The sequence below is a fragment of the Brienomyrus brachyistius genome, chromosome 21 (genome assembly GCF_023856365.1).
Source record: "Brienomyrus brachyistius isolate T26 chromosome 21, BBRACH_0.4, whole genome shotgun sequence".
Lineage (NCBI taxonomy): Eukaryota > Metazoa > Chordata > Actinopteri > Osteoglossiformes > Mormyridae > Brienomyrus > Brienomyrus brachyistius.
In genome coordinates, this window is record NC_064553.1 from 779135 (window position 1) to 792946 (window position 13812).

At 49.9% G+C, this 13812-nt stretch overlaps 1 protein-coding gene across 1 annotated transcript in view; it reads right to left on the reverse strand.

Moving 5' to 3' along the window:
- The window catches only part of LOC125716925 (zinc finger protein GLIS1), a 62932-nt gene that overhangs the window by 7780 nt on the left and 41340 nt on the right, over positions 1–13812 (reverse strand). Inside the window, 2 exon segments of the mRNA XM_048989770.1 lie at positions 7381–7531; positions 10927–11068. Of these exon segments, the coding sequence (XP_048845727.1) occupies positions 7381–7531; positions 10927–11068 (293 nt within the window).

Genomic DNA, 13812 nt, shown 5'->3' on the forward strand with positions numbered 1-13812 from the left:
TAATGCTAACAGCTACAGAGCAGAAGCACGGAGACTAGGGCTGCCACTATTGACAGTTTTCTATCAATTAATCTTATGACTATTTTACTGATTTGTTGATTAATCTACTGATTTTCTTCCAGAAAATAAAAATGACCTTTTCATGCCACTGCTGGGCTTTAGAGCTAATGTTAACATCTACATAGTATTAGGGCTTTTCTGCACTAAACTGACATTCCTTATGCTCACAATTTCATAAGCAGATTACTAGTATGCCTAAAAATAATAATGAAAGGCGATGTCATGCTCAAAAGTTAGTACAGTCAAACCTCGGTTTGTGAGTAACTTGGTTCGCGAGTATTTTGTAAGATGACCAAAATTTTTAATAAATTTTAACTTGACAAACGAGCGAGGTCTTGCAGTACGAGTATTACGTATGCGCTTTGTCTGCCGAGCGTTACGCGATCACACCTGAGCAGATGGTTCTTCTCTCTCTCACGCTGTGAGATTGTAGGTAATCGTCCCCCATGCTCGATCCCAGTCGGTGCGCCTCACTCGTACAGTAAAAATTTAGTAGAAAAGCGCCACCCGGATAAGGACATAGCAGTGCGAGTGGTGAAACTGTTAAATGACAATGCAATGTCCACATTTCTGCGAAATCTAAAAGGAGGCAAAAGCGGCTGTCATTGCACCGGCTCCTTGTTAAAGTCACACAAAAAAAAAAAATCCAGTGAGCCAACAGATAGCAGTGATTCCATTAGTTATAGTGAAAGTCGTCCTACAAAATAACCCTCCTCTCCTCTCTCATCTCCCTCACACCATCCGCGATTCTTTTCAAAGGTAAAGTGCATGTTAATTTGTTTTTATGTATTTTTACTTTATATTATGTATTAATCATTTTTATATGAATATTTTTGGTTTGTGGAACAAATCATCTGAGTTTCCATTATTTCTTATAGGAAAATTCGCTTTGATATAAGAGTGCTTTGGATTACGAGCACATTTCAGGAATGAATTATGCTCGCAATTCAAAGTTTTACTGTAATCCGTATAAATTCAACATATCCTTATGTTCATTAAATTTGGTTAACATGCTCCTGTTTTGGCAAATCATGGAATAATCACTGAAATGGAGGTGAAGAAAGGGACAGCTCAGCAGCCACAACACCTTTTAAAAGAGGAGATCATGTGGTCAAGCAAGGTAAACAGACATTGGTTGTGTGGGGGTACTTCTCGCATCTTAAAGTGAGACACTTTTTTTTGGTAAATATAGTTTTCATTTTTATTTGAGTTTATGAATTATTTTCTAAGTTTAGTGTGAGTTTTAATTTCAGTTTTAGTTTATGATAATAGCACTGGTCCCAACAAGCCCAACGCACATGAACACATGCACATTGGCACCATCAGGCCACGCAGAATAAGCCCAGATTGTAGCCTAAATATTTTCTCAAACACGTATTCAATGGAGATTCTAAAGTAGCAGGCAGACACCTTTATGGCTTTAATAATGAGTGTATTTAGCAGTTACTGGGACAAAAGATATTAAAAAGCTCTCTGTACTAATGGTAATATAATAAACATGAATAGACAGCACTTACGGTGATTCTGCTTATTCTAGCGGCCCTGACTGGCTCCTGTGTATTTTTTCTTCAGATGCGTATCACTAGTGCCCCTGTACTCAAACTTTTCACAGTATAAAACCACCTTTTTGTTTTATGATAATTTGAACTACTCCCATAATTAAATTGTGATACTAAAGGGTATATACATTTGTTATAATGAACTGATTTTTAGAAATCAAAAAAGGCAATATTTTTTAAATTATTAAACACTAAAATATTGATGACACGCTGAATCAGAGCTAACGCTAACAGTTACCCATCGTGAGTGCAGAGACAAACTGAAACAGCCAACGCTAACAACTGCAGAGTATTCGCACAGAGACACACTAATACCAGCTGCCAACTCTCACGCTTTCATGTACATGTATACAGACTTTCACGCCAGCCAGCTGATCAAAGTTGGCAACACCGCTAATACAGAGATAATCTGAACAGCTACAGAGCGTGAGCACAGTCACACCGAAACAGAGCTAATACTAACAGCTACAGAGCGTGAGCACAGTCACACCGAAACAGAGCTAATACTAACAGCTACAGAGCGTGAGCACAATCACACCGAAACAGAGCTAATACTAACAGCTACAGAGCGTGAGCACAGTCACACCGAAACAGAGCTAATACTAACAGCTACAGAGCGTGAGCACAGTCACACCGAAACAGAGCTAACACTAACAGCTACAGAGCGTGAGCACAGTCACACCGAAACACAGCTAATACTAACAGCTACAGAGCGTGAGCACAATCACACTGAAACAGAGCTAATACTAACAGCTAGAGCGTGAGCACAGTCACACCGAAACAGAGCTAACACTATCAGCTACAGAGCGTGAGCACAGTCACACCGAAACAGAGCTAATACTAACAGCTACATAGCGTGAGCACAGTCACACCGAAACAGAGCTAATACTAACAGCTACAGAGCGTGAGCACAGTCACACCGAAACAGAGCTAATACTAACAGCTACAGAGCGTGAGCACAGTCACTCCGAAACAGAGCTAACACTAACACCACAGGGTGTGAGCACAGTCACACTTAAATAGGTAAAGCTAACAGCTAAAGAGCATGAGCACAGACACACACTGAAACATAGCTGATGCTAACAACTAATGAGCCTGAGCACAGAGACACACTGAAACATAGCTGATGCTAACAGCTAATGAGCTTGACCACAGACACACACTAAAATAGAGCTATTGCTAACAGCTGCCTGTAAGAGATGCATGAACTATACGCCTGAGCAGAACCAGGACAACTCAGCCGTGTGTAACAGGGAATAGTGTGTGGATGCAGGTGCAGAGGTCCTTGGACATGGGGCTTGCTTGGGCCCAAATAAATGTGGGACTGCAATACTGTTCTGTTCCCCTGGATCACATTTACACAAAGCCAAGACGGCTAAAGGATAAAAGTGAGAGATGAGCAACGGCAAACTGCCGCAGGAGGAAGATTCATGAGGAGAAGCTCTCGGCTCCCCATCCATCTTCCTTCACCTGTGCGCCGTGGTCCTCTGGGGACGGACGGTCCGGCAGAGCGTCCGAATCCAGCCATCTGATGGATCTGCAGGAAGGCTTGCAGCAGAAAGGCACTGGGAATGTTTTTACTGGGTCAGCTTCTGGATCTGGTTAACGCAGGAAAGCTTCTCCGACTTTGCTAAGCTATCTCTGGCCTCCAGGATGCCAGTGAGGATCAAACAGGGCTGACATTCGGTGCAGCAGTAAAGCCACATCTCATTGGCTGATCACTGATGAATCCTGAATTTAATCTTCTGACAGTGACTAATACATCCTTAGCTGAGCATAAATAACATCTGTCCCTTTTTAACAGAATAATACATGTAATGGATGGTAAGGGCATGGAAATGTTCCTCCAAACTTGTTAATCAAGGGAACGGATACTGCAGTATGGATGTGAGCTAAGAACCAGATGGTTGTGGGATCAGCTTTGAATAATCGCTTACAATAGGGGTAAAAAACAGGCATGAGAAAATGAAGAAATAAATCAGGAACAATGATCTAGATGGGAAGTGCTGGATGCTTGCAGAGGAGACATCGTTCTTCTACTGAGTAAGTTCCATCTGAGTGGAGGTCTCACTGCTCTGATTTGCTCTTCTGATTCCAGCTTGATGCTCACAGTCGGGTAGCACCAGGGAAACAAGTCAAAGGTCACAGCTGTGGTTCCAGGAGTGACCACAAGGCGCGCTGCTGCCTAAGACATTCGGGGTTCCGGAACTTTTCTCCATATACCCAGGTTGTCCAGCTGTGAGTTCCAGTTTGAAGGTATTCTGGTTTCCGTGAAGGACACAAGCTGAAGCTCCAGCCAGAGAAAGGTCTCATTATGAATATGCAGCATGTTCACCTAAAAGAGTCACCTTCTGTCAAAGCCGCAGCCCATTAACATGTCAATAGCTATTCAGCAGACAAATTCTCCACAGAAAGAAATGCAATTAGACTGTCTTGTATTTTTCCCCCACAAAAGACAAGAGAATGTAAGAATACTATAGTAAATAAAAATGGTGCATGGTGTAGGTACTTCATCCAGCAGATGTTTGGTGCAGCCTGTGTGAAATAAGATAAGCGTGGTCATGTGGTCATCAACCTGGATGTCGCACGAATGATTCTGCATCAGTTCCCATAATTACAGTTTTAATGAAAAACGGTCCCTTGTTGCCCTATATCTGATTATGCACGATCGCTTTTGTATGACTGAAAGTGACCGTGGATGAGCCCAGTATCCAGAATGACCTGCTTGGGAGGCTTTCTGTTTTCACCTCTGAAGAACACTTGCTGGCCCCAAGAGGAGCCTCTCCAGTTTGGCCTGATGATCTGTTATGTTACATGTGATGAGTTTAACGGCTACAGGGATGCAAGGTCACTGCCTGGACTAGACAAAGGCTAAGGGTGTCCTCATGCTAGCTGATCCATACTGTGCCCAAGGATGGTTAATGAGGTGGGCCCATACATGGTTCACTTGGACTTGGGTACAGTATGCATCCAGTGTGATCACAAACCGTGCCCGAGCATGAAGCACGGACATAACGTCAGTGAGGTGACCGGCACATGCATGCACACAGGTACACTATACATGAACTGGACCCAGAAGGAACGGATCGGGTAGGTCGTATAGATCAGAGAGACACAAATACTTAACAAACGTTGCGGTTAAGGCATTACTTTGGTCGACTGCAAAGGTGCAGTGTTTGCTAGAAATCTGGGCTGATGAGAGTATCCAGGAAAAACTGGATGCAACACACAAAAACTCAGATATTTGGTAAAATGTGGGACTGTCAATGCCGCATAATCAAATGAGAATCATTGCGTTGCATATTCAATAAATATATGAGGGTCCTGTGTCATCGCACCCAAAACGACTACAAATAAGTCACAAAATAAAGACATTAATCAACTCCATTCCCCTGTGCGATAGTGCTTTCCTTCCTATGTCTTCTTCAACGCAAAGAGTTGTACGTTGATGACAAGCACGTGCTCAGGCCAGGAACACGAAGTGTAACATGAGCACAGACCAGACCAGCGAGTCAGTGGGGAGGGGGGCAGTCATGCTCGGGCACAGTACAGGGCAACCGGGCCAAGTGTGGGTACACCCCAATAATCTGAAACCAAACTGCAGGTTGACCTCTGCTCGAGTTTCTCGTTCCTCCTCCCAAAGAGATTCCTTAATTCTCACCTTCATCACAAAGAGGCAGTAGAACATTTTCACTCGTGCTTGCAAATTAGGGCGTCCACAGGGGGCGCTGACGGTCCCAGCGTCTACGTCAGGCCAGTACATCGCAAATGGTGTTTAAATGGCATATTTCAATATTAGCTTCAGAAATTACTTTGCTATTTAATAAGTAAAATGACTCTAAATGGCTCATTTGAGCCAGGGTAAACACATTAAGCAATGAGGTCAGATCCTGCTGGTGCATAGTCAACTTAGTTAGATAATTTTGTCAAAATGTTTAATGTCGTGCTAAACCGTTTGGGAAAAACAAGTGCTCAACTGATATTGACTTTGGCAGGAGTGGTGCACCGCCGGCTTTAAACATTTAAACCAATCCTCGATCTCCGGGCAAATGAGAGTTGAGGTTTTGTACTCTGTTTAGTGTAGGTCCTGGCACAGGGTGTCCTCGTACTGTCCGATCAAGCAGCAGTCTGTGCTTGCGTCCATTTTTCGGTCTGGCACATCATGCTAATGGAATCTACAAACACGCGGGATGCGGTTCACTGGCAGAGCTGTTGTCATCACTGTACATTCCGTTTTCCTCTTGCAGTTGGGTTTTCTTGGGGCCGACCAAAAAAATCCTTGCTGAAATGTTTGTGATGAATGGCAGGGAGACATTCTGTAATTGGTGGGTTAAGAGTGGCACTTCTTTTTTGAGAAAAGGTATCTTGTTTTTATTTGAACCCTGCTGTGGAAAGCCAGTCATTCAATGCATACATGAAAACCAAGATGTTTTTTCTCATCAGCCTCACAAAAAGAGGTCACTCACTTCAGCCAGCTTGAACAGGAAGCCGGTGAATGACACAGGGCCTGGGCTCATGTCCTGACACTGCGGGTCATTTCAGCTGCTCTAACTCATTCTTTACAGTGATTGGTTATATCGTTCCTCCCATGCAGGCCCGCCTCTTCCTCTCTCACTCCAGGCCCACTCTGTTTGGTTGGGAAAGCAAGCCTCTGATTATGTGACCTGCAGCCCTCTTTCTAGGTATGGTAGCCTTGATATGTTGGGTGGTACGGTGACCCCATCCACCATTTCTCGACTTTCAGGACTTGATTTCTGGACTCACCCCTGCGCCCTAACAAAACAGTTGACCGAAACCATTTAGAGCTGTGTGTCACGGGACTGTCATGGGTCTGTCACGGAGCAGTCACGGGACTGTCATGGGTCTGTCACGGAGCAGCCAGTGGACCGTCATGGGTCTGTCATGGAGCAGCCAGTGGACCGTCATGGGTCTGTCACAGCACTGTCGTAGGTCTGATATGAGCTTGCCACTGCACTGCCCCTGCTATCAGGGGCATAGTGAGTATGACAACATTAACTGCTCCCCCATCCCACTGGAAAAAAGGAGACAAGAACTCAAAACAGATGATTGCATGCGACCCCTCCATACACCCACCACTGTCAACAAATCTGAGTGGGGATGAGTCAGAGGGCCTGGGTGGGGGCCCCTGTGGACCCCACGACCTCGAACACGTCCCTAGGGCTCTGCAGGGCCAGAGATGGCTGACTTCACAAGGCTCATCCACCCCCGGGACGTGGCGTGGAGGTATGACTCCGATAAATACCTCCCTTGAAGGTGGGTGTGTCGGAAAGTGAAGCGCCAATAAATGATTCACGGAAGGGGGGTCATGGGGGGCGAGAGCGTGGCCTAGACTCCCCCATGGTGCTGGCCGAACAGCACATGTGGGGGGCCTGACGTGATCGTAATGGGGACAAACAGGAAGCCTCGCCTGGTCATGACAGCAAGCCTGTACCTGGGGTGGCAATCAGGCCATGGCCGTCCCCGGCCGCCCCTTAGGTCCCGTACAGGCTGGAGGAGGCCATGGCCGTCCCCGGCCCCCCTTAGGTCCCGCACAGGCCGGAGGAGGCCATGGCCGTCCCCGGCAGCCCCTTAGGTCCCGTACAGGCCGGAGGAGGCCATGGCCGTCCCCGGCCGCCCCTTAGGTCCTGTACAGGCCGGAGGAGGCCATGGCCGTCCCCGGCCACCTCTTACATCTGTCCATGGCTTCCGCACCCCGTCCTCCTCAGCCTGTGGAGCCATACTGCTGCTAGACGACACTCACCCGTCGCGGGTGTTCTCTACAGCAGACAGGGGGGGCAGGTGGCTGTGGGGGCCCCCGACGCAGGCTTCCAGACCAGGCTGCGTGGACGCCAAGCTGTGATTGGATGGGAGCGGTGTGGGTGTGGCCCCGCTGTGCGGGCCGGCATACATTGCTGTAAGACAGACAGAGCGGGTCTGCATGAAGAATCAAGGCCCGGCGGGGATCCGCTGTAAATGTAGGCGCGACCAGTGCTATAGTTTCTGGGTCTTTTCTTCATGAATTTTTAGTTTCATTTCTACACATGAATCTTGAGGAGACATTTGTGTCCATGAAATAATCTCAGGCCTTTAATGGACAGATATCTCCCCATGGCTGAGAAACAGGCAGAGAGTGACGTCAGCTTGTGCAGGCTGTCTCTCTGTCTGGCTGTCTCTCTCTCTCTGTCTGGTCGGCTGAGTCAGTGTGTCCACGTAGACTTAGAGATGACAGTGACTCTGTACTGCCTCACACTTCAGTATTCTAACAGTTACCATTAATTTGACCCAAAACCATAAAAAACCACGAGTCACAAGGCACCTATGAGCCATCCACCAGAATCAAGGGCCACCTGGTCCAGTGCGGCCAGCAAGTGGTCAGAAACAAGGGCCTTGTGACACCACCCACCGTACAAGTCACAGAAAACATGCAGAAAAACAAACTTCATTACAGGTTTGTTCCAAACGGCTCTTTTCATCTCCGATTCTGCACTCCAACTTTTCCCAGTAAGCTTATCCAGTCAGAAAGGTGTCCCTCTGAATCTGGTCATTTTTTAAACTCTAATTCCCCTGGGGAAGCCACATGCTATCGGCTATTAGTACTGTAGGGGCTCCCCCAGCTGTTTGCCAGCGTGACCCAGGCCTAACTGCCTGTTCCCGAAACACTCACAATCATTCAGCACCCAGAAATCATCAATCACAACCTTTAAACGGCTTTACCCTTTAGCCTCAACATCTGCTTCTAAACCGGCAACATTCGAACAAACAATAGTGAGGATTGCTGCAATTTAATAGGTCGCTTTGTGGAAAAAAAAGGTCTGGCAAGAGCAAGAAAAAAAAGATTAAGTATTTGACAGACAGAGAGGCACCAGGCAAAGAGCTCGGTGCCCAGAGTAGGTGCCCTGCAATCCAGCCCACGTCCCACCAAAGTGCTGGGAGCAATATGGGTTCACTGTTGAGCAATGATGAGTAAAGCTGAATTTAGGGGGGGGGGGGGTCAGAAGCAGAAGGGAGAGTGGAGAAGAGCAGGGGAGAGAGGAGAAGAGCAGAGGAGAGAGGAGAAGAGCAGAGGAGAGAGGGACAGCGGCACAGAGAGGATAAGATAGACACACTGCCAGAGAGAGGGACAGCGGCACAGAGAGGATAAGATAGACACACTGCCAGAGAGAGGGACAGCGGCACAGAGAGGATAAGATAGACACACTGCCAGAGAGAGGGACAGCGGCACAGAGAGGATAAGATAGACACACTGCCAGAGAGAGGGAGAGAAAGGCATTGACAAAGAAAGGCAAAGAGACACTGACAGAAAGAGTCACTGACTGGCAGAGGCAGAGAGAGGCACTGACAGGGAGAATCAGAGAGACACTGACTGGGAAAGACCGAGAGAGGCACTGACAGGGAGAAGCAGAGAGACACTGACTGGGAAAGAGAGAAAGGCACTGACAGGGAGAAGCAGAGAGACACTGATTGGGAAAGACTGAGAGAGGCACTGACAGGGAGAGGCAGAGACACTGACTGGGAAAGAGAGAAAGGCACTGACAGGGAGAAGCAGAGAGACACTGATTGGGAAAGACTGAGAGAGGCACTGACAGGGAGAGGCAGAGACACTGACAGAGAGAAACAGAGAGAAGCAGAGAGACAATGACAGGTCAGACAGGTGAGTGTCAGAGAGAGGCAGAGAGAGGCATTGACAAGGAGAGACACTGATAGAGAGAGACAGACAGAGGCACAGACGGGGAGAGTCAGAGAGAGGCACTGACAATAAATGAAACTGTGAAAGGCCGTTGTGTCACCAATGCCTGTCTCTGCTCAAACAGCACTGAAGTGAATAATATCCGACCCCCCACCCCCCTCCCCAGGCTAAACGCCAAGTGGGGGCAAAAGATGCCATGAATATGGGCATCTTGTAACTCTGAAAAACAGAACAGAGGGGAGAGCAAGCTTCAGTGGGAGTGACAGGGTGTCCCGTGTGGCTGGGCTTGACCATCTGAGGACAAATTCTGCCATCTTGTGAATTTACAAGACAAAGCCTGAAGAAAGCAGATAGCAGGTCAGCAAAGACAAAAGGGGGCTCAGCACGGTGCTTGGGAAAGGGGAACTCACTGGAACACCATCTCAATGACAGGAAAGGGGAACTCACTGGAACACCATCTCAATGACAGGAAAGGGGAACTCACTGGAACACCATCTCAATGATAGGAATTCGGTGTTCTCTGTGTGCGTGTCTGTGTGTGTGTGTGTGTGTGTGTGTGTGTGTGTGTGTGTGTGTGTGTGTCTGTATGTCTGTCTGTGGATTATGTTTATATTACATTTTGGGGACCAAATATACCCCACAATGTGATAAAAAAAATTGTTATTTAGAATTCGTAGGGACCATGTTTAAGGTCCCCACAATGATCCATAAATGCAATCAAAAAATATTTAGTTTGGTTACTTATGGTTAAGGTTAGGGCTGGGTAGGGGATAAGGTTGGAATTAGAGCTTTCCCCATAGAAATGAATGGAGAGTCCCTACAAAGATATAATTACGAACCTCTGTCTGTCTGTCTGTGTGTGTGTGTGTGTGTGTGTGAGCCTTCGAGTGCTAATGCCGTCCTTCCCATGGTCACGCAGAACTTAAATGATAAACTAATACGTTTCTGAAGGCTGATCCAGCTACAGCTGATTGTGATTAATGATAAATATGAAAAAATAAACTAAACTGATGTTGGTAGATGATCATTTAACATGAAAGACTCGGCTTATTAGCTAAGGGGGACTCGGCAGCCGGCACTGTGGCCACAAACCTCCCGGGTTTGGGGTTCGAATCCCACATCTGTGTAATGCAAGGCTCCCCCCGTAGCCCAAAGACGTGTTGCATGCTGGTATGTAGCCTGCGTGGCCTGGCATGGAGGGTGCCCCCCCAGCCATCTATCTGAAGGCCTCCTTTGTTTTATGTGGCATGCAGGGGGGGGTGTTCCAGCATCTGAGGACCTTCATCAAATGCAAAATACCTCATGTTGGAGTGTGCCGTCATGTCGCAATGCCGGGTAGCAGCGAGGGCGCAGGGCGCCAGCATGGGGCGCCGTCCAGCCCCCTGAGGCAAACACGTGCCAAACGCACAGCCGGCATCCCACCCCCTCCACCCAGAACATGCCGTAATCCCCGTTGTCTCCGTTTTCAAGGGAAACCACACTCAGGCAGTCAATTCGATTAAGACCAGCAGGAAACAAATATCTGTGGTGAGCGAGTCCATTGTTTGCTGGACAGGAAATCGACCCAGAGTGAGGAGTGACAACTGAGAGGCATGGAGGGTGGGGGGGCAGCAGCAGTACCTGTGTATACGTCCTGGCCCAGGACCGGAGAGCGGGTCGCCTTCCCGTTGGGGGTGTGCTGCGGGGAGCTGGAGCTGTGCAGGTGATGCATGGCCAGGCACTCGCCGAGGACCTCCGACTCCATGTGAGGGCATGGTCGCAGCTGGGGAGGGAGGGGGCCATCAGAGGGGCGGGGGGAGGGTCTCACAATTAGCCACCTCTAAGACACAACAGCAATGCTGTTTCCACTGATGCCACCCGGTTCCTGTGCTCTGGGGTGGTTTTCACCTTTCAAAGACGAGCAAATACGTCACTTCAGACGTCGTGGTTACAGTCTGCATCCGGCTTGAGTGATACCCCCCATGGAGCCTGAGCTTGGCACACGTCTATCTCTCCGCTCGTTTTGGAAGCCCGATCTGTACTGCTGCCCTCTGGAGCATTGTTTACCTGATTATCTAAGGACAAGATGCGGGTTATGGAGGAACGATGCCAGCAAGGTGGCTCGCCGATCCGCCCCGGCCCCCCGTCTACCACAACATGTTGCTCAGACCTCACCTAAGTGTGCCTGACGGCGAGAGTCTGACAGACCCGGCGGGCCCGCTCTGCTTTAACGCAGAGAACCTGCAGCCTTCTCAGAAACAGTAGGAAAAAGGACATTTTTGTAAGCTGGATGGCAACCAAACAAAAGCTTTAATGAAAAGAAACTCACAGATTGACTGGCTTTGTCAGAGGAAATGACTTTCTGAGAGGTCAGGGTCCACTCTGGGGGTTCTAGGGGTGGGGTAGGAACAGCGAGTCACAACCCAGCACTGACCAGCGCGGTTAAGTGAGCGGAGAGGCGTGTAAACAGGCAGCAGGCCAACCCAACGACGCATCACTGCCAGCACGGCTGTTTCCCGTCACATTCCTGACATGTTTTCCCCAACGGACCAGCACATAGACAAGCATGTGATTGTATCTCACTATGTACCAGGGCCAGCACACTGACACGCGGGTGACTGTATCACTCCCCACCCGGGCCAGCACACTGACGCGCGGGTGACTGTATCACTCCCCACCCGGGCCAGCACACTGACGCGCGGGTGACTGTATCACTCCCCACCCGGGCCAGCACACTGACGCGCGGGTGACTGTATCACTCCCCACCGGGCCAGCACACTGACGCGCGGGTGACTGTATCACTCCCCACCGTGCCAGCACACTGACACGCGGGTGACTGTATCACTCCCCACCGGGCCAGCACACTGACACGCGGGTGACTGTATCACTCCCCACCGGGCCAGCACACTGACACGCGGGTGACTGTATCACTCCCCAGCCGGGCCAGCACACTGACGCGCGGGCGACTGTATCACTCCCCAGCCGGGCCAGCACACTGACGCGCGGGTGACTGTATCACTCCCCAGCCGGGCCAGCACACTGACACGCGGGCGACTGTATCACTCCCCAGCCGGGCCAGCACACTGACGCGCGGGCGACTGTATCACTCCCCAGCCGGGCCAGCACACTGACGCGCGGGCGACTGTATCACTCCCCAGCCGGGCCAGCACACTGACGCGCGGGCGACTGTATCACTCCCCAGCCGGGCCAGCACACTGACACGCGGGCGACTGTATCACTCCCCCAGCCGGGCCAGCACACTGACGCGCGGGCGACTGTATCACTCCCCAGCCGGGCCAGCACACTCCCGCGCGGGTGACTGGGTCACGCTTTCACACTGCTGATCATAAACACGGCGCTGCCATCCATCCAGAGTAATCAGACTGGTACACGATGCAGCCTCCTGCACGGCGTCTGGCTCAGGGCGCCGAGGCCTGATTGGCGTTTGTGAGTCACATGGGCCCTGGGATGTCCTGCAGTTCGGCTTATTAACACGCACATGTGTTTCACTTTACAGTGCAGGGCCTGCAAGCGTGGCGATGGCCCCAGCGGGGCCATGAGGCCTGCACCGCCACGGGCCTCTATCTTTGATGTTTGGTACGGCTGAATGGAGAACGAGCAACACGCTCCACTTTCATAATCGTACCTCTCAGAAGATCCGGTCAGGATCAGGCCGACTTCTTACATACTTACTGCCGTGTGCATTAAGGCGGCCACACAAACCAGCACTGAACATGTTTAAAGCAGCGTGTTTACTCTTAACATGCCTGGCAAATGGCACACAGGCTTGGCTGCGGCTCTTTGCAAGTGCGGGGGCTGAAGCAAGCCATGCTCTTGCGATTTCATCATCCAAACAGCCATGGAAAATGCCGGAATGCGGCTGTTCTTTACCAGATATGATAATTTTTTAAATACTGACTTGCTCATGATTTTCTGGAGGCCTTTCAGGAATGACTTGGTACTACAGACCCAGTGCAAACGCAGTACAGACCCAGTTCAGGCCCGATACAGGCCTGGAGAAGGCCTAGTACAGACCCAGTACAGGCCTAGTGCAGGCCCGGTACAGGCCTGGTACTGGCCCGGTACAGACCTGGAGCAGGCTGAGTACAGACCCAGTACAGGCCTAGTGCAGGCCCGGTACAGGCCTGGTACCGGCACGGTACAGGCCTGGAGCAGGCTTAGTACAGGCCCAGTACAGGCCTAGTGCAGGCCCGGTACAGGCCTGGTACTGGCCCGGTACAGACCTGGAGCAGGCTGAGTACAGACCCAGTACAGGCCTAGTGCAGGCCCGGTACAGGCCTGGTACCGACACGGAACAGACCTGGAGCAGGCTTAGTACAGACCCAGTACAGATCCAGTACAGACCTGGAGCAGGCTTAGTACAGACCCAGTACAGGCCTGGAGCAGGCTTAGTACAGACCCAGTACAGACCCAGTACAGGCCTAGTGCAGGCCCGATGCAGACCAACTACAGATGCAGACGGACAGTGGGGAGAGGGGGATCTAACTTCACAGCGCCACCTTGCGA